This window comes from Danio rerio, chromosome 10 (assembly GCF_052040795.2).
Source record: "Danio rerio strain M-AB ecotype USA chromosome 10, GRCz13ab, whole genome shotgun sequence".
NCBI classification, from domain to species: Eukaryota; Metazoa; Chordata; class Actinopteri; order Cypriniformes; family Danionidae; genus Danio; species Danio rerio.
In genome coordinates this window covers 2,036,871-2,059,296 of record NC_141030.1, presented here as the reverse complement: position 1 = coordinate 2,059,296, position 22,426 = coordinate 2,036,871, and the positions used below count along the sequence as shown (strand labels likewise).

General features: G+C 34.2%; 2 protein-coding genes across 6 annotated transcripts in view; one reads left to right on the top strand and one right to left on the bottom strand.

Moving 5' to 3' along the window:
* The window catches only part of apc (APC regulator of WNT signaling pathway), a 65,473-nt gene extending 54,256 nt beyond the window's left edge, over positions 1 to 11,217 (bottom strand). Inside the window, exons 1-2 of one of the 3 annotated variants that reach the window (XM_087268990.1) lie at positions 11,017 to 11,217; positions 9,031 to 9,087 (exon numbers count right to left, since the gene is read on the bottom strand). The gene's annotated coding sequence lies outside the window, so the exon portion shown is untranslated. Of the gene's footprint in view, positions 1 to 1,084; positions 1,574 to 9,030; positions 9,088 to 11,016 lie in introns of those variants that run through there. The other 2 variants (XM_087268993.1, XM_087268991.1) reach the window with 2 other exon arrangements.
* A 1,948-nt stretch (positions 11,218 to 13,165) lies between these two features.
* Positions 13,166 to 22,426, top strand: part of epb41l4a (erythrocyte membrane protein band 4.1 like 4A) — an 88,854-nt gene continuing 79,593 nt past the window's right edge. For 2 of the 3 annotated variants that reach the window (XR_015500236.1, XM_087268836.1), the window contains exon 1: positions 13,208 to 13,625. Coding sequence is in view for 2 of the 3 variants with exons in the window: in XM_087268836.1 (XP_087124962.1) it covers positions 13,527 to 13,625 (99 nt within the window). In the remaining variant the exon portion in view is untranslated. 3 annotated transcript variants of the gene reach the window in all.

Sequence of the window (22,426 nt, the reverse complement as noted above, 5' to 3'; positions counted from 1 at the left end):
TTCTACACTTTCAAACAACACCACTTACGGGGGTCTGGTGCAACGCTAGCCCTTTAAATCTGAAAGCGAAAGTCGATGACGTCATGGACCCGGTACCGGGTTCGCAGAGTTTATCTGGTTAACTGACTTTATTTGTCATAATTTCATATATTTTATGCTGATGCACTCCTCTGCATATCATTCCAACCAACATAACATTAATAATCTTTCCAAATACCATCCTGTGAAACTACAGTATATTCATAATCGCAGAAAAAGAAATCATCATAAACCCAGTTTTTTCCAACATCATGCAGCCCTACCAGTCTGTAATATACACACACGATTACAAGATCTTCCCATTCTGAAACATCATGCATAATTAACCAGCAGGGGATGCATATGATTTAATGCCAACATTACGTTACGCATGTTATGAGGGCAGAATGAGTCCGATTGCCACAGAAATCCGCTGACACACATCTGATGACACACATTTTGCTAATAAACAAACTAGCACTTTTAAAAAAGGTAATAAATAACCAATGAAGATGAAGTAAATAAATATAACAACCCAATTATTAATCTTGCCAAACAGCCGTAAGCGTAGCTTCAATTTTGTGTTAGCTTACAGATCAACTCTAATGGCATCCAAACGTGATTACTGATATATTATTAAATAAAAACCTGAAGCTCTCTGGCATGTAGACCCAGCAAAATGGTCGACATGTATTCAGCAAAAAAAAAAAGGCTGGAGGTATGGAGACAGAATCAAAAGGAGACAGGGAGGAGAAGAACATCTCATTAATATTTCAACACTTTCTTCCTAAAAATGTCAGCACAATGCATCTGATTTTGTTTGTACGCTCCACATCGCTAAGACAGCCATTTAATCCGCTGCATTTCCAAATAAACATCCATTCGCCTGCATTTGCTCAGCCGAGATGCAGTTGTGCATGCGATGCTTATAATGCATTATAGCGTTCACCTCTTCAATGCAAGAGACAAAATTCCCTGCAGTCAACTGCAAGAGATGCCCTTCCCTCCACGCACAAAGACACAGCCATCACCTCCCATCCTCATCCCACATATGCACGAAACCAACCTGTGTTTTAATGCAACAGATCCACCATTAAGCATCAGCTTTGTTCAAGAATAAATCAAGAAGGAGAGAAGGAGAGAGAAAAAAAAGCGCTTTTCTCTGGCAGAAGCCTCTCCATCTTGACAGAAGCAGTTATTGCTTATTTACTGAGAAATCCGCAGCTGAGATCACGATAAATAATCAGCCTGCTCGCGCATCTGTCCCCGCGCAAGCACAAAAGAGCCTTTTTTTTATGCGTCCTGATGATAAAGCCAGAATCCCAATCTATGCACATCCCCCCACACCCTCTCTCTCCATATCCAGCCATCAAAACAAAAGGCTTATCGGCACCGCCTTGCATTTGCACACAAACGTGCTATTATTCGCCGGCCGCTGAATAGCTGGAATATAAGACGGCGCATCTGTATATTTGCATCTTTTTTTTTTTAAGCGAGAGAGAGAGAGACTTACCCCATTCTGCACCAGTGACAGCCTCCATCCCAGCAACCCATCAACTGTGTCAGTTGCCGGAGAGCATCTAGCCAGCCCTGTCACATGGGCGAGGGCTTGGCCAATCAGAAGGCAGCCAGCCTAGGCCGGTGTTGGTGCAGTGGCTGATGGTGGCTGGCCAGATTTCAGCCCAGCTGCTTCCCTTGACTGGGTTGAAAAAGCTGTGGTGGGGGAAGTGGGGCAGCCCCAGGGGCATATAGGAGACCCACAGATAGGTCATGATAATGCCTGAAGGTCACGTGAGTTGATATGCGACGAAGGGGATCGATATGGTAACCCAATGCACGTCCAATATAAAAACCATGATGACATTAAAAACAAACAACAGAAATATGCAAATAATATTTCTTTTTGTTTTCCGAATATTTCCCAAATGACGCTGAACAGATTCAGGAACTTTTCACAGTATTTCCTATAATGTTTTTTCTACTGGAGAAAGTCGTATTTGTTTTATTTCAGCAAGAATAAAAGCAGTTTTTAATTGTTTTAAAGCCATTTTGAGGTCAATATTATTAGCCCCCTTAATAGGGCTGTGCAATTAATCAAAAATCCGATTTTGATTTTGATTATGGCTTCTAACGATTATGAAAAACCATTAATCGAGATAAACGATTATTGCATCATATACCAAAAGCGCGAAAGCAACACGCGCACACGCAGAAGCACGCGGTCAGCATTCGGTCTCATTCGCACACTGAGACGAGCAGAGGAGCGCAGACATCTTAAGTAATCTTTACATGAGCGCTTTAATGATCAAATAGGTGTCAAAACGCGGTGATTAGTGATTATTCGTATTAACCCTCATTTGCGTAATAAACAAACGAGTTGAGAATCAAAACATACGTGAAAGAGAAACCATTAAAGTGACAGTGCGAAATGCTGCCGCCTGTTTTATCATTAATCAAACGACGAGAAATTAAATTTCCGTTTAAATGGAAAGAAGTTTTTTTTACTTATTCCTGAACATAATAGCTTTGATATCTCATGTCTAATTACTGATTTGTTTTATCTTTGCTATGATGACAGTACATAACGTTTTACTGGATGTTTTAAAATACAAGCATTCAGATTAAAGTGCAATTCAAAGGCTTAATTAGAGTAATTAGGCAAGTCATTGTATAACAGTAGTTTCTTCTGCAGACAATCAAAAAATATATTGCTTAAAGGGGCTAATAATATTGACCTTAAAATGGGTTTCAAAATATTTAAACCTGCTTTTATTCTAGCTAACATAAAAAAAATAAGACTTTCTCCAGAAGAAGAAAAAAATATTAGTGGAAATACTGTTAAAATTCCTTGCTCTGTTTAACATAACTTGGGAAATAGTTATTCAAAAAAACGAAATTCTCAGGAGCGCTAATAATTTTGACTTTAACTGATAATCGTTTTTAATAATCTTGATTACAATTATGACCAAAATAATCATGATCATGAATTTTTCCAAAATCGAGCAGCCCTACCCCTTAAGCATTATTAGTTTTGGATAGTCTACAGAACAAACCACTGTTATACAATGACTTGCCTAATTACCCTAACTTTACCCTAATTACCCTAGTTAAGCCTTTAAATGTCACTATAAGCTGAATACTAGTGTCTTGAAGAATATCTAGTCTAATATTATGTGCTGCCATCATGGCAAAGATAAAATAATTTAATGAAAATAATTAAAAATGAGTAAATTAAACTATTATGATTAGAAATGTGTTGAAATTAGGGCTGCACGATTAATCTCGATTTGACCCTACACACGATCTTAATTCAGCTTTTCTATGATTCAGCCAATTATATTTTCAATGTCAGGAGAGAAGCTTAAAGGCGACCGCACAGGTCCTCACAGGAACACGAACACCTTCAAATGGCGTTAAAAGTGTCACATACTGTATTTATAATGTATAATTCACCCAGAAATGTCATTTCAGTCTCATGTAATGATTTATTTGCGGCCGCAAAATCACACGTGAGCTCGGTAGCGTTATTTATTCAGCTGATTATTTCTTCATTTTATTTGTAATAAAGTTAGAGGTTCTAAGTTCTGTTTGGTAAAACCAAAAGTGTCTTGCAGTGATGTTTTTGTAATATATGGAGGCAAATTAAATGTTTGGCTGACTCGAAAAATGGTCCGATTCATGACTAAAAAAACCAGAATGTGATCCGAACAGTGAGATTTGCGATTTATTACACCACTACATATTTTAAAAATGTATGTTAACAGATTTAAAACCAAATAAATTCTGAACTGAAACATGCTTATCTTGCTTTAAAAGTAATTCAGATTCCAATATATTTTGGAGAGAGAGAGAGAGAGAGAGAGAGAGAGATAAGAGCAAAGAGAAAATGCAAGAAGCAAATAAAAATATATTAAATTATGAAAAACAAAAGTGTTGCATAAAATCCCTAATTTCCCCAAGAATAGTCTGGGTAAACTCTGCCTTTAAAGTTTCCCAAAACACAATTAATCATAAAAAACAACTGTTGCTAATATGATTTTCATGCAATCAAATAGATTGCTATAGCTAAACACAGAAAGTGAGCTCAACAGTCACCCTACCATGTGGGATTAATATTTAACATAATGCAAACTATTTCAGCACACTTTATAGCAATGTGAACAATATGCTAATTTAGTAATCTTAATCTCCTTTAATTACAAAAAGAACCATATTTTAGGTGCAAAAATTATATATTCATAACAGATAACTTCAACACAAGCAATTCAGATGTTTCCCAAATTCTCCACGCAAGACGCACAAATACCCAATGCTACACTAACGCATACAATACCCAACTGGCAGCCTAATAATGGACCTTATTCATGAAACACAAGCAGAACGAATCGGTGAAGGCTGTTCATTTGGTACAGATGACATACATGCATACAGATTTATATACGATTCACACAGAAATTTGTTCTGCTGGAGATTGAGTGATTTTTCATGTCACAGATAGTTTGAAGCCAAAGCACATTGTATATATAATATTTGCTCCAAATTCTAAAGGGTAGGGCTGCACAACACTGGAAAAAAACAGATATATATGCAATATCTGTCTGCTATATATAACGCGATATGAGCATAATTAGACAAGCTGACTATTAATTCATGATTTAACATTGATTGGATGATTTTGTAGGCGAGTATATCTGCAAAAAATACACAAAATGACAACACAAATACAAAATACAATGAATTAAGGCACAGATGAAACAATAAAAAAAGGATAGAAACTGTTTTCACTGGACTCAACAGTATTGAAGTACAAAACAAATTCAATAATCAAATGCAAAATAACTTTGTTGTATAAATTTATAGAAACCAGTAGACCTACACATAATATTAATATTGTTGTTTTACCATTTGTTTTAGAAAAAAACAATAATCTCATATCAAGCTTTATTTTACATCTACAGAATTGTGAGTCCGTCAAAATAGTACTGCACAATACATCGAAAAATGATTGTGATAATAGTATATGTAATATCCATAGCGCAAAGAAGTGCAATAAATTAAATTAATGCGCTAATCATTTGTGTGCTGCATGCATTGGTGGTTTATCTAAATCTGACCAATCAGATGCAAGGTAATTAAATTGTAAAAAATATTATTATTGCAACATTTAACAACTAAGCAAATCTTCCTAGTATTGTGCAACCCTAGTATCAAATTAGAGCTGCCCGATTTTGGCTAAAATGAGAATTTCCAAAATTTTTAATAAACCAAAAGAATTACCATATTTTATTCATAACTTTCTGAAGAGAAAAAAAAAAAAAACAGTCGTTTATAGTTACTATAGTAGCTTATAGTTACTAGTTCTATTGGATTGCCACCCCTGGGGTAATTACACTATATTAAAGACACAGCAATAGCGTCAGATGCAGCAGATTGATTTTATGGCACCAAGTTAAACTTTCTGGCCCGTTTACAGCACTGACATACATTAAAAAATTAAACCAATAATAGACTTGGGTCTATTGGAGTGTGTGTGCCATTGTAGGCTTCTGTATTTATAGCTACCTCAGAGGATACTGGGTGTCGGGAGTCACTGGCATTATCATTTTGGGGGTCGCGAGTCACGAAGAGAAGTTTGGGAACCCCTGGTCTAGGGGGTCGATTCGAGATCGCAATCTTTTTTCGATTAATTGTGCACTCTATATCAAAGTTTCCATTAAACACACTGGCTATCTGTATGATTGCATCCCAGCCACATAAATGTCCAACGCTGAGTATTTTCTGCTACTGTACAACTGTATCACTGCAATAACAGTCTGTAGAGTTCCTGAATAAGTCTTTACGAATAATAAATCGTGCTCTGTGATTTGCTTTTTCTAGCTGAGGCGCTGAATAGATAACACAGACGGGGAGGGAAGGGGGGCTTTCTCTAGAAACGCTGCAAGTGTTTTTTTCATGTAAATGAGCTTTTGGGTCTTTGAGAGCTGAAAAATGGACATTGGCAGAGACTCTTGTTGGTCAGTCCTCTCTTGTAGCGCAATTCAATGGGAAACTGTCCGTACTTTTTCTTCCTTGTGTGGGAAAACATCCCAAATAGGAGGGGAAAGGTTAAGGTTTTGTGCGGGTTTATAACGCTCAATCTTTGGTTCTTTCCTTAAGTATTCCTGCTCATTTAGTGCCAGTGTGTGCTATTTGGGATTAGTAATGCGATTACATCAATTGAATCAATCTGATAGGTATTCATACAAACTAGGGCCACATGGTATTGGAGAAATCTGATATTGGAATATTTAATTTTTCTGCGATATGTGTCAGCATTGATCTTGCAATGTGCGCATCCGCAATAATCACAATCCCAAAGAGATGCAATGTCCAGTCTGAATTATAGTTGACCATAGCTACAGAGTTGTATTTAATCTCTGTATTTATTAGGAATGCCACGGTTCTCAATATAATGTTGAACCGTACGGTACGACCTCCACGGGTCAATACGCGCTTGTGAATTGCTGTTTTCTCGATTTTGCGTTTAAATAATTTGTGTTTTATTTCTCCCTGAATTGACTGTGTGTGCCTTTAAATCCATGAGCTGAGGAAAATTTAGAGGGTGCTTGACCATCATTCCACACGTTAACATCGAGAGCGGCGGTGAAGTGAGGCTGAGGCAACAGTACGAGGAAGCGCCGGCGAAGCGAGGCAACAGTACAAGAAAGCGCCGTCGCCTTTCAAATCTGCGGAGGGAGGACATTTCGGTTTTGCCGGTAAGCAAAATGTCAATAAAAACGGTGAACATAAAATAACTGTGTGCAAGCATTGTTTTACACGTATAACCATGACTGCACATCTGCAGCGCCATCACCCAGCAATATCACTGTCTGAAGGCAGGACAGAAAAGATAATAAAGTCCTCCAAATAGCAACAATCCCTCGCTGAATCTTTCCAGCAAACATGCCCAACTGGTTCCGAGAGTCACATAAAAATAACAAAGGCAGTGCGGGTGTTTATTGCTAAAGATTTGCAGCCGTTTTCAGTGATGGTAGATGTGGGCTTTTGTCATCTTATAAAAGCACTCCATCCGCGTTACAGACTACAGTCTGGCATTTTTTTAGCATCGAGATAATTAAGATTATTATTTATTTACGTTTACTGAAGTACAAATATGTTTATTTGAAATGGCCAATTTATCTTTATTAACTTCACATGTGTGTTTATTTTCAAAGTGCAGGATTTTATGTGTTCCCAGTTTGTACATGGGCTACCAGCAGCTGTGAGATTTCAGTGTTCATTTTATTTATACTATACACTAAGAACTACTGTACTTTTTTTGGCTTTTAAGTAAAACAAAAAGAGTATTGCAATAAATCGTTTTTATTTTTTCACATTAATCTCTGACTGTTCCTATTGCCTATAGAATAAAATAAAAACATGTGTCAAACCATGAGAACCAAACCGAAAACAGTGTTAAAAAACTGAGGCATGTATTAAACCGTGGGCTAACTGTATTGTTGCATCCCTAGTATTCATATTGACTTTATATGATTTATGCAAAATAACATTTCTTACTTAGAATGTTTGTCTTGTTTCTAGTCTAAATATGTAAATTTCAAAAGCAAAAACAAGATCATTTCACCTACTCCACTGGCAGATCATTTCCCTAAAACAAGCAAAACCTCTTAGTTTTCACTCATTTCTTCTTACAGTGAAAACTAAACAGTATTTTTACTTGGTCTAAGATTATATATATATATATATATATTTGGACTACAAACAAGACAAATCCAAGTAAGAAAAGCATTTTTTTGCAATGTGATTCAATTCAATTTCTGACCTTAAATACTGTTGGACTCTGCAGAAAACCATCAAATAGAGTTATAAAAACATCTTAAATTATCGTAATATTTATAGCAGGAAAATAAAATATCACAATATCAGATTTTCCCAATATTGTGCAGCCCTAATATGTATTGCGATACAAATACAGGTTCACTACCTGGTTTGAATAGCTCTCTTTAAAGTTTTTCTGAGAAGTTTTAGTCTTGTTTGTAGTCCAAATATACAACATGCATTCATCAAGTAAAAATATAGTTGTTTTCACATTCAAAAATAAGTCAAAATTAAGTGATTGTTTCATTAAAACAAGTAAAATAATCTTGTTTAAAAAAAGATTATTGAGGTCATGTCCATGTGTTGTGCAATAAGGTCATATGATTATTGCGACAGGCCTAACGGTAATTATCTTACTTTCTGTGGTAACGATATATACCAACATACCGTTTTCTATTCGCTGAAACAACATTATATGTTGGTTATCATAACTTTAAAAATCATGTTGCATGCACTCAAAAAAATGGCTTTTGCTGCTTGTTCCGACTACTTATTTAAAATTAGATGAATCATTACAACTTAATTGTTTTATGTTCAATCCACTTAAATTTGTAAAAACAATTAAGTTAACTCAATCCGTTTGTGTTTAGACAATATGATGGAACTGTGTGAAACCCAGCATTTTTAGTGTACTAAATGTTGCATTATTTGCTGTTACATTTTACAATATTGCATATCCCTATAGCAAAACTCCAAATGCCTTTTGTTCAGTCAAATACACACTAAAAAGTAAACACTGCCACTTTCATCCCTTTCACAACACAATACATGAGAACTGAACCTTTCAAGTAATTATACATATACACCAGTAGTAGAAGTCAAAACTCTACAAAACTCATAACAAAGACGTTATTCAATATGGGCTTCAAAAATAGGCACGTGCATCTGAACCATCCAAGCATCAAATATCATTACCCAGAATTTCTGGTGAAAGACTGTAACCGCTGCAGAAAGGTGCAGCTCGCAAGACAAGAGCAGCTGAAACAATGACAAACCCCACTCGAAGCCAAACAACCCGCATTACGCTCCAGCGGGGAAAATACCAACCCTTTCCCTCAGCACAGCTCAGGGCTGTCCATCATTTTAAAGACACTCGCAGCACATTGTTTTGGTAAAAACACAAGTTTTCCTCACCGTATGCCAGAGCAGGGCACCTGCCAACGGGAGCGGCACAGATCCACTGCGGGACTCCTGGAGAAAAACAAATACAGTTCATGAGAATTTCTTTTAAAACTGATTATTAAAAATTTAAATATCAGGGAATAACATCCCTACAGTGCTCATCAGATAAACAAACTGTAATATTGGTGTTTATATAGAATATATATATTTTTCCCCAAGTTCTGTTTAATGGAGAGACAATTTCTTCAACACTTTTCTAAACATGATAGTTTTCATAACTCATCTCTAATAACGGATTTATTTTATCTTTGCCATGATGACAGTAAATAATATTTAATTAGATATTTTTCAAGACACTAGAATTCAACTAAAAAGACATTTAAAGGCTTTACTAGGTTAATTAAGATTAATTAGGCATGTTATTGTATAACGATATTTTGTTCTATAGGCTATCGGAAAAATACATAGCTTAAGGGGGCTAATAATATTGACCTTAAAATGGTGTAAAAAAAATTAAAACTGCCTTAATTCAAGCCGAAATAAAACAAATAAGACTTTCTCCAGAAGAAAAAATATTATCTGACATACTGTGAAAACTTCCTTACTCTGTTAAACATTATTTGGAGAATATTTTTAAAAAGATAAAAAAATAAATAATAAATCAAAGGGGGCTAATAATTTTGCCTTCAACTGTATATAAAGCCCATACATAAAAACACAATTCTAGCAACATTTTAGCTGATTGTGCAACATCTCTATCTCTACTGGAGGTGTCTGTGATAGTATGGTTAAAAAACACTGTAGTATTTACTATAAATTACTATAGTATATTGTCAGGTGGACGTCAAACAACTGAAATAGATGTATGTGCTAGCAGATATTGCAGCTCCGTTATTTTTTACCTGCACTTTTTTGTTAACATTTATTATTAATTTAGGATATGCGTTTTCACTCTATTGAATTGTCAAAATGACTATAATTAAATAAAATATTCTTAAGAATAAAATATGATGTGTTCTTTGGAAGAGTGTACTTGCATTGTGATGATATTATAATGTTAATCTAGATTGAGGTAAAGTTGATTTAATATTAGCACATTCCTTAATTCAACGTTATCTATATTATCTACTATGCTAATTTGAATATGAAATCACATGTAAAAATTACTTGAAAACAACATTAGCACCATTTATTTGACCGTGAACAATGTTGTACTTGGATATTCATTGGGCGCTAATACAATTTCACTATTTAGAATTTGCAAATAACATGTTTCTGAAATGAAATCTTTGCACCTCATTACGTAGGAAAAAAACAAGTGTTCAGTTGTTTCTACATCTATATTACAAAACTGGCATGCATTTAAGTCATCAATATTGAACTTTAACATTAGAAATTTATTTGCAGGATAAATGTGATTCATAATTTTAAAGTGCACTTCTTTACATTTAGGATTAACAGGATATGAAAGAAATATTTTTCAAATATCATACATATTTTTCCTATCATGAGGAGACAAAATAGAAGCTTTCTTAACAGGTCCTGGAAAGCAATATAATTTTATCGAAGTATTATTTGCAAATTCTGTATGGTGAAATCATATTAAGTTAGCAGTCATGGACTTTCAGAGGAAAACAATCTTCACAGTCAATTAAATAGTGCTAATTTCAGCTATTACATGGTATTTCAGACCGAATATTCAAAGTAACATGATAAACAATATAGGAAACATATCACAAGTTGTCACTTTGTTAAAAAAAAATGAACGAATGTGTGAATATAAAACCAACTTTACCCCAATGTTCACAATATCTGTGCTACCGACTCCACAAAACCACGTACAGACACTCGCTTTTCGAAAACACTGCTTGTTTTAACAGCACAACATCTCACAAACTCAACAAAAGCATTATGAGGAAATACTCTGTAATAACCAATGTGTATCTCTGTCGATGAACTCGTTTGTGTAAACAATACTAAAGCTATTTAAAGTCTTACCTGCACAAACATTCGCCTCTCTTCCACTAAACAACTCGAGTTTATCGCCCAGACCCAGATAAATCCCGCGATCTCATGTTGTTGGAGCCATGTAAACGGATATTCGTCTGCGTGCTGATTAAATCATTTGTTTGTTTGAAACTTTTTCTTCTTTTGTGTGAGTGATTTTCTGCTCAGCAGCTCCAGTCCCCGCGACGCTTCGCCATGTTGTTAGTGGAGTCAGGATTTGAGCATGCGCAGTGTGCTGTGTGCTCAAGACGACACCTAGAGGAAGGCAAGTGAACTGATTTAATCTCCTCAGTAACCATGCCGTGTTCACTCTGAAAATAAAGTGCAATAATTGATTAATTGAATATTGATATTTTATTATTAAGATATTATTTATTCATTTATTTATTTTCTTTTTGGTTTAGTGCTTTTATTAAGAGTCGCGACAACGGAAAGAACCGCCATTATTTATATTAAATAATAATAATAATAATAATAATAATAATAATTATTATTATTATTATTATTATTATTATTATTATTATTATTATTATTATCCTTCCGCTTTATTATTATTTATCATCCTCCATTACTGTCCTAAATAAAGGGAGAAAGATTTGTAAAGCTTGCACTGCCTGATGGCATATTAAAATATTACTGTTTTTATATTTAATGTAATATTATTATTAATTGAATAATATTATGAATGTTATTGTTTGATATGTATGCTAAATATTGTTATTTGTTTAATAAGTATTATATATTTAATAATAATATAATAATTTAGCAAATAATTAATTAATCATCCGCCAATACTGCTCTCAATAAAGGGAGAAATATTTTGTAATTTTGCACTGCCTGATGGCATTCAGAATACAATATAACAATTTTGTAAATCATTCAGATAGAAGACTGTTGCTAATTTTTTTTTTACAAAAAAGTGTGCAAAACAGTGTAAAATCAATAACACCATGTTTTCATAAAAATATGTTATTATATTATTCCATGTTTCAATTATGCGTTTATTGGTATATATTTCAATGTTATTATTATTATTATCATTTGTATTATTATTATTATTAGTCATTCGCCAATACTGTCTTCAATAAACGTAGGAAGATTTTAAAATCTTGCACTGCGTGATGGCATATTTAAATATTATTGTTTCTATATTTAAAGTAATATTATTATTTACTTTGGAATATTATTAATAATATTGTTTAATCTTAATGCTGAAAAAATCAATAAAACCCTGTTTTAATAAATACCATTTTATTTAATTATTTTATATTTAAAATATTTTTTTAAGTTTTTATTAGTATATATTTAAATTACTTTAAATTTTGTACAATATTTATATAATATTTCTAATGTTTAATGCAGCCTGTTTAATCATTGCATTTAAATATTAAACAGATTCACCCCAAAAAATGAAAACTGTCATCATTTACTTTCCCTTTAACTAACTTGTTTCAAACCTTTATGACTTTCTTTCTCCTGATGAACACAAATGATTATTTTCTAGAAAGCTGAAAGACTCTAACCATTGAAAAAACAAATACTATGGAAGACAATAGTTACAGGTTTCCAACATTCTTCAAAACGTCTTCTTTCAACAGAAAAAAGAAACTCAAAAATGTTTGTATTAACTTGATGGAGAGTATTAGTGAGTAAATATTTAATTTTAGGTGAACTTTTTATTGAATAGTTTATCATAGCCTGGTATTTAACATAATTTCACTTTAGCATTGCGTATCCAAATTAAGTTGAAATAAATATAAATTGTTATTTTGATAAATATTTATATATGGAGTTTATAAACTATTAGCTCGCCTGTGCGCTAATGCTATGCTAACAGCTTTCAGGTAACGATAATGTAGGCTACTCTTAATTTACAAACGATGAAAAATCAATTTTAACAGCGAATAAGAACATGTTGATTTTAATTATTAACATGTTAAAGTACAAATTAAATTCACTAATTAAAGAATAAATGAATTAAAACGCTGCTAAACAGCTGCGCTACATTTCCAACAGGTGGCAGGAAAGTCTTGGTGTTGACACACTTTGCGCGTCTCTCTCTCTCTCTCTCTCTCTCTCTCTCTCTCTCTCTCTCTCTCTCTCTCTCTCTCTCTCTCTCTCTCTGTGTGTGTGTGTGTGTGGGAGGAGTCACTCATATGAACACGGGCTGCTTGGCAACACACAGCGTGAATCCCAGTGAAAGCCGCTCGGGGTTTGGGCACATTTTGACGGGACTCTGAAATCAGCCCATCCCGACCCTCACCACAAAGTCATTTACTGTCCCAAAACTGCCATTAATCTTCAGGGACCACTTTCAGACCCGCGACGAGCCTTCCAAACAGACTTTATTTCATCATATGAGTTTAAATGGGACGTTTGGATGGTGCTAAAACACATCAGGTGCACGAAGAATGAGGAGGACAGCAAATAACAAAGGAGGACATGATGGACCGTAGCATCCAGAGCTTTCTGTAGGATATTTCAGCATCCAAAATATAAAGATGAGCTGCTTCTGTTCAGTGCAGGAGGAGTTTTACTGCGAGGTTCTGCTCCTGGACGAGTCCAAGCTGATTTTAACCACCCAGCAGCAGGGAATAAAGGTAAGTTAATCATGCTTTTATGATGCATTATGTCTAATTAGAAAAGTGTTTTGCATTATTTTATATACAGCAGCCTACATGGGTTATTATATAGACATACGAACACAAAAGAACATAGATACAGAGGAGTATCACATCATATTAGTGACATGTAAATAAGGTAGTGCATTCTAAAGTAGATTTTAAGCAATCAGCAGCAGGGAATAAAGGTGGAATTATGACTAATTAGAAAAGGGTTTACATTCCTATACAGTACAGTACATGCATTATATGAACACAAAAGATATTCACAGTACTATATTAGTCACATAAATAAAATGTTCATCTTTTTAAAGTAGATTTATACAAACCAGCAGCAGGGAATAAAGCTAATCATGCTTTTATGAAGATATGTTTCTCAGAAACGTGTTTGCATTCTTATATCTACATGCCAACACAAAATATATGTATATAAATAATAATTCATCTAAATAAAGTACATTTTAACCAATCTGCAGCTGGGAATAAAGGTTATAATGCTTTTATTAGGAGATATTTCTAATTAGAAAGGTGTTTGCATCCTTATACCTACAGACAAACACAAAAGAACATGGATATTTACAGTAGAGTAGCAGTATGTGTATACATATATACTAAACAAGTGACTTACTAATCGTATAGTTCATCTATATCAAGTAGATTTTAACCAATCAGCTGAGGGGAATAAAGGTGGAATTATGACTAATTAGAAAAGGGTTTACATTCTTATATTTACAATACAGTAAATGCATTATATAGGAACACAAAAGAACATATATATTTACAGTACTATATTAGTCGCATAAATATAATGAAGTTCATCTAATTAAAGAACATTTTATCCAATCAGCAGCTGAAAAATAAAGCTTATCATGCTTTTGTGAAGAGACGTTTCTAATTAGAAAGGTGTTTGCATTCTTATATACCCAAACAAACACAAAAGAACATAGATATTTACAGTCGAGTAACTTTTTTTGTGTATATATACAATAGTTCATCTAAATAAAGTACATTTGCAGCTGGGAATAAAGGTAATAATGCTTTTATTAGGAGATATTTGTAATTAGAAAGGTCTTTGCATTCTTATATCTACATACAGACATGAAGAAAACATAGATATTTACAGTAGAGCAACATTATGTGTATATATACTATACAAGTGACTTATAAATCCTATAGTTCATCTAATTAAAGTGCAATATCCCTAATCAGCAGCAGGTAATGAAGCTAATCAGGCTTTTATATATAGAAAGGTGTTTGCATCCTTATATCTACATACAAACACAAAAGAACATGGATATTTACAGTAGAGTAGCAGTATGTGTATATATACTAAACAAGTGACTTACTAAACTTATAGTTAAGTAGATCTTAACCAGTCAGCAGAGGCGAATAAAGGTGGAATTATGACTAATTAGAAAAGGGTTTACATTCATATATATATACAATACAGTAAATGCATTATATACAAACACAAAAGAACATATATATTTACAGTACTATATTAGTCGCATAAATATAATGAAGTTCATCTAATTAAAGAACATTTTATCCAATCAGCAGCTGAAAAATAAAGCTTATCATGCTTTTGTGAAGAGACGTTTCTAATTAGAAAGGTGTTTGCATTCTTATATACCTAAACAAACACAAAAGAACATAGATATTTACAGTCGAGTAACATTTTATGTGTATATATACAATAGTTCATCTAAATAAAGTACATTTTAACCAATCTGCAGCTGGGAATAAAGATAATCTTGCTTTTATTAGGAGATATATCTAATTAGAAAGGTCTTTGCATTCTTATATCTACATACAGACATGAAGAAAACATAGATATTTACAGTAGAGCAACATTATGTGTGTGTATACTATACAAGTAAAGTATTAATCCTATAGTTTATCTTATTAAAGTAGTTTTAAACCATTTGGCAACAGGAAATAAAGATAATCTTGCTTTTATAAGGAGATATTTCTAATTAGAAAGGTGTTTGCATTGTTATATCAACATACAAACATGAAGAAAACATAGATATTTACAATAGAGCAACATTATGTGTATATATACTATACAAGTGACTTATAAATCCTATAGTTCATCTAATTAAAGTGCAATATCCCTAATCAGCAGCTAATCATGCTTTTATGAGGAGATGTTTCTAATTAGAAAGGTGTTTGCATCCTTATATCTACATACAAACAAAAAATCACATAGATATTTACAGTAGAGCAACATTATGTGTAATTGGTTACAGGGAATGAAGGCAATCATGCTTTTATTAGGACTTATGTCTGTTTTAAAAGATGAAGTGTTTGCTTTCTTAAATATACAAGTATTCTTAGATAGATAGATAGATAGATAGATAGATAGATAGATAGATAGATAGATAGATAGATAGATAGATAGATAGATAGATAGATAGATAGATAGATAGATAGATAGATAGATAGATAGATAGAAATACAAAAGAATGTAGATATTTACAGTAGAGTAATATCATACTATACTAGTGACAAAATAAGTTAGTTCATCTAATTAAAGTACATTTAAACTAATCAGCAGCATGGAATAAAGCTAATCATGCTTTTATCAGGAGATATTTTTAAGTAGAAAGGTGTTTGCATTCTAATATCTACATACAAACACAAAAGAACAAAGATATTTACAGTAGAGTAGCAGTATGTGTATATATATATACTAAACAAGTGACTTACTAAACTTATAGTTCATCTAAATGAAGTAGATTTTGACCAATCAGCAGCTGGGAATAAAGGTGGAATTATGACTAATTAGAAAAGGGTTTACATTCTTATATTTACAATACAGTAAATGCATTATATACGAACACAAAAGAACATATATATTTACAGTACTATATTAGTCACATAAATATAATGAAGTTCATCTAATTAAAGAACATTTTATCCAATCAGCAGCTGAAAAATAAAGCTTATCATGCTTTTGTGAAGAGACGTTTCTAATTAGAAAGGTGTTTGCATTCTAATATCTACATACAAAAACAAACAAACGTAGATAATTACAATAGATTAACATTTTATGCATTATACAAGTGACATAAATCCTATGTTCATGTAATTAAAGTAGAATGTAACCAATCAGCAGCAGGGAATAAAGCTAATCATGCTTTTATGAGGAGATATTTCTAATTAGAAAGGTGTTTGCATCCTTATATCCTTTTATACAAACGAACATAGATATTTAAAGTAGAGTAACATTTTATATACAATAGTTTATCTAGATCAAGTAGATTTTAACCAGTCAGCAGCTGGGAATAAAGATAATCATGCTTTTATTTGGAGATATATCTAATTAGAAAGGTGTTTGCATTCTTATATACACATACAAACACACAAAGATATTTACACTAGAGTAACATTTTATATATATATATATATATATATATATATATATATATATATATATATATATATATATATTAGGGGTGTCAAAATTAATTGTTTGTCCGGTGCACCGCCATGCAGACGCGGACAATAAGGTATCGGATCAGTAATAATCATAACCGGTTATTATGTACTGACGTCATTTATCTCCTATGCGCTCTGTCGCGAGGGAGGTAAGCGCGAGTATTTACAACACTCAGCCAACTCAGGGCCAGCCCGTGGCATAGGCACCATCTGCAAATGCTAAGGGCGCTGTATATCCAGGAGGGCGCCAGAAAGGAGCGCGGTTCAGTTGGTTTTGTTTTCGATATTCCTGACAGACATTCAGTTATAGACGGCATTAACTTAAAAACCGCTTACCCTAAAAAGATCTAAAGTGTGTTTCCTACAAAAAGACAAAGCTGGTTATGTTTCACAGCTGTCTTTCTTTTTTTTCGCTCCACATTACGAGCGCTGCTCCGTTTACGCCCTCGCAATATCTGTTTAGCCGGGCTGAGAGGAGCTCTCAGTAAGGGATCGTCGGAAAAGTGCTTCATTTGTTCGTTATTTTTCGTTTTTCTACTCCGCTCAGAGCGAGCTCTCGCTGTTGCGGGGGCTTAAGTGCTGTGTGTCTGTGTGTTTATCCAGACAGCTTGTTATAGCCTCCCCCCTAAAATATAACACTGTATATGGAAAGCATCGTCAATGCACCGTGATGCACCGAGATATCGAATTGAACCGAATCGAAGGCATGATAATCGTAACCGAACCAAACCGTGAGACCAGTATAGGTTCACACCTCTTATATATATATATATATATATATATATATATATATATATATATATATATATATACAAGTGATGTATAAATCCTATAGTCCATCTGATTCCAATCAGCAGCAAGGAATAAGGCTAATTATGCTTTTTGAGGAATTATTTCTACTTAAAAAGGTGTTCAAACTCTTATATCTACATATGAACACGAAATAATGTATATATGTACAGTAGATATAGTATGGTATGATCCCAGCAAACAATTCTGTGTTTAATAGACGTCTAATAGACAGCTTGGCTAAAACAAGGTTAAATTTGAGCTGACAGTTAAAACTAATAGACATCTAAGAATAGCCCGAAACTAGACTAGTGGTCAAATAGACAGATAAGACAAACTTTATAAGTGTAGTCATTCATTTAAGTTTATTTGATGAATAGACTAGTTTTGGCCTGTTCTTAGACATCTATTAGATTTTCACTGACAGCCAAGATGACTATGTTTAGACGTCTATTAGACATCTTTTAAAAACAAAAAATGCTCGCTGGGATAGTATATAATAGTAATATCATACTATATAAGTGACATATAAACAGTAATCTAATTAAATCAAATTTAACCAGTCAGCAGAAGGGGATAAAGGCAATCATGCTTTAATAAGAAGATATTTCTAATTAGAAAGCTGTTTGCATTCCTATATACATGTATGAACACAAAATAACGTAGATATTTACAGTAGGTCATACTATAGTATGTTATGACAGTATACAGTAGCATTGTCATGCTATAAAAGTGACATATAAAAATAGTTCATCTAATTAAAGTACATTTTAACCAGTCAGCAGAAGGGAATAAAGCTTATCAAGCTTTTATGAGGAATTACTTCTAATTTAAAAAGATAAAGGGTTTGCTTTCTTACACGTGAACACGAATGAATGTAGATATTTAGAGTAGAATATTATCATCATAGGATACGAGTAACATATAAATGTAGTTTAATATCATTAAAGTAGTTCCCGAAGGCACATGGGGTGGATTTAGATGCTGTTGGCGAGCTGTGTCTATATTTAATGTCTGCTCATATCGTGGAGGTCCACACCCTGAACCCATGAGCTCAGCACACTGTTAACCAGATTACAGTAACCAGATGATCTGGTTAAACACAATGAGAACAGCCTAATTATACAGCTAAGCTCATTCAGCAGAGACCACAGTGCTTTCAGTGGAAGAAATGCTGAAATCTAATAATATTAAAGGGACAGTTCACTCAAAATTGACTTTTTTATTTGCTCACCCTTCACTTGTTTAAATTTCTTTCTTCTGTTGAACACAAGATATTTTGAAGGAAGCTGAAAGCCTGTAATGGAAGTCAATGGTTACAGGTTACTGTATTGTGAGTTCAATAGAAGAAAGAAACAAATTCACAAAGGTTGAGGTTAGGGTTAGGGCTTGGTAAATAGTCTGAATAGAATAAATAGTGTGTTTATTTTTACATGAACTATCCCTGTAGTTTTAAAGGGCACCTATGGTGAAAAATCTACTTTTCAAGCTATTTGGACAGACATGTGTGTATATATAGTGTATAGACCGTCATATTGGGGTGATATAAACACACACAGTCCTTTTTTTTTTCAATTTAACAACATAAAAACGGTAAAAATGAGAAGACTCGCGCTGCCGCCTTTGCTTCCCTCCTGAACTTGAAAATATAATTGGCAGAATCATAGAAATGCTGGATTAAGATCGTCTAGGGCAGAGGTGTCAAACTCAATTCCTGGATGGCCGGAGCCCTGCACAGTTTAGTTCCAACCCTGCTCCAACACACTTACCTGTAGGTTTCAAACAAGCCTGAAGGACTCAATTAGTTTGATCAGGTGTGTTTAATTAGGGTTGGAACTAAACTGTGCAGAGCTGCGGCCCTTTTGGAACTGAGTTTGACATCTGTGGTCTAGGGGGTCGAATCGAGATTGCGATCTTTTTTCGCTTAATTGTGCAGCTTACAATACTGTACTGTAAAATACATGACTACAGAAACAACTGAGAAGGGGTTTTGCTTATTTTTCAAGGCTGGCATTTACATGTGTGCTAAAACATGCTAAAAAAATTATGATAGTCTATATTTTTGCTCAAACAAATGGGCACATGGATAAAAAGTAAAAGGCTGTATTGTACTTGTTTGTCATGCGTTGTGTTTGTCTGCACAGAGTAACATCAGATATCACGTTGCGTGTTTGCTATAAATTGTTAATGACTGCGGAGCCGGAGGATCTTTGCCTCGTCTTTACTGGACAGTACATAAGGAATCTAAAGCAGCATTTAAACCCTCTTGTTGACTTGCAGAACAAAAAAGACCATTTCAACAGCAGAAATAAAAACCCTAAACAATGTTTTTTCATCTTGAAGTTTGCTGACTTTTTCAAAAAGTTCACGCCAACTCATCCAGCACATTTTTTACGCAGCGGATGCCCTTCCAGCCACAACCCATCTCTGGGAAAGATTCATGTTTTTGGCATTTTGGCACCTTGATCTTTCGTTCAACAACTTTTAACCTTAAGAAATGAGAAGAAAGTGACTTAATGAACATTTTTAATAGTTTAAAGTGCTATATTGTCTGAGTTGGTGTTGTATATTATGCTGCAAAAACCTTGTAATAAACTGCCCCTACATTTTACAGGTACTTATAACTCTTTATATTATTCCTTATCCATTATACCAGTGGTTCTCAAACCTTTTTCATCAAGTACCACCTCAGAAAAAAAATAGTCTCTCTAAGTACCACCAAAAATGAGCAGTATTGAAATACAGAGGCGTAGTAGGCCCAGTAAAGCAGCTACAACTCTTCACAGTTAAAAAAAACGTTGCAGATTACCTCAGAAATATAGGCTATATGTCATATATGGCATATTATATACATCATTTTTGATAAATTGTGAAATGTGTGTAGCATGTCCTTGACATATTTCATTCCTCTGCGTAACACTAGAAGGAAGCCTACGTACCACAGTTTGAGAACCACTGCATAATACTATTCCAAACTACTAAAATGTCAAAAAAGTCACTTTGTTAAACTGTAGAGTTGAATGTTCAACATCAAACGTGGACATAGCAGAGATTAACATCCCATAATGCAATTCACAACTACAAATAAATGCAAAACACAAAATACAGAGACGGTTAATTGACAGATATTTCACACAGTGTACAAGTATGTATGTGTGTGTGTGTGTGTGTGTGTGTGTGTGTCTGCAGTGTAATGGTGGTGGGTTTTTTCTGTCGCCAGCATCAGACAAAGGCACAGGATCAGATGAGCTGATTTCCTCCGGCTGGATTTGAGGTGACTAATGCCAGCTCTGGATCGAATCCCTCAATGTTGCATTTAATGGGATTTCAAAATGAGCTCAGCGTTACCAAAACCGGGAGTGCTTTATTTGACATATATTCACTTTACAAACACATTAATAACGGCGAGGAGCCTAATCTGCTAATTATGCAGCCCAGATGTGGATGAAAATATATTGACTGTTTTTGCTGATGTGTCTGACCTTATAAGCCCATTATCTGGTGCTCATCTCGTAATGACAATGTGGCACCAGAGACGGAAATAAACAGCAGACTAGGACGTGTGATGCATTCGAAGCGCACCGATTGGTTTGCATCAGGTAGAAAACAGGCAGTGCATTTGGGATGGGGGGGGTGAGGTTGCAGCTGTATGAGATCCTGAAGTTTACATTCATATAATTATTAATCAAACACTGCTAATACTAATAAACAATCAAGATGTTGAATTTAAATAGTTTTTGTCTTGTGTTTTACATTTGAATAGCGAAAACTACAAGTTTCAGTCTTTTAAATGCAATTAATCACATTTAATTAAAAAAAAGTGTGATTAATTCGTTATTTTTTTTAATTGATTGACAGCACTAATATATATATATATACACACACACACACATACACACTCTGGCCACTTTATTAGGTACACCTGTCCAACTGCTCATTAATGCAAATTTCTTATTAGCCAATCGCATTTAGGCACGTAGACATGTTCAATACGATTTGCTGCAGTTCAAACCGATGGGCTAGTCCCTTTATTAGTCCCTTCAGCTCAGTCCCTTTATTAATCTAGGGTCGCCACAGCAGAATGAACCGCCAACTTATCCAGCATATGTTTTATGCTGCGGATGCCCTTCCAGCTGCAATCATCCACACACACTCATTCACCCTCATACACTACGGACAATAATACCCAATTCACCTGTACCGCATGTCTTTGGACTTGTGGGGGAAACCGGAGCACCCGGAGGAAACCCACGCTAACACAGGGAGAACATGCAAACTCCACACAGAAACGCCAACTGAGCCAGCCGAGGCTCGATCCAGCGACCTTCTTGCTGCGAGGCGATTGTGCTACCCACTGCGCCACCATCTTTGCTTAATGAAAATATTAATTTCTTTAAAGAAAAACACTCCACAAGATGCTAATGGTCTAATCTGATTCAATGAGCTATGCTAAGCTAAGCTAAGCTAAAAGTGCTCCCGCCAGACCTGGGGCCTCATGTACGAAGACTTGCGTGGAAATCTTACTAAAACATTGCGTACGCACAAAG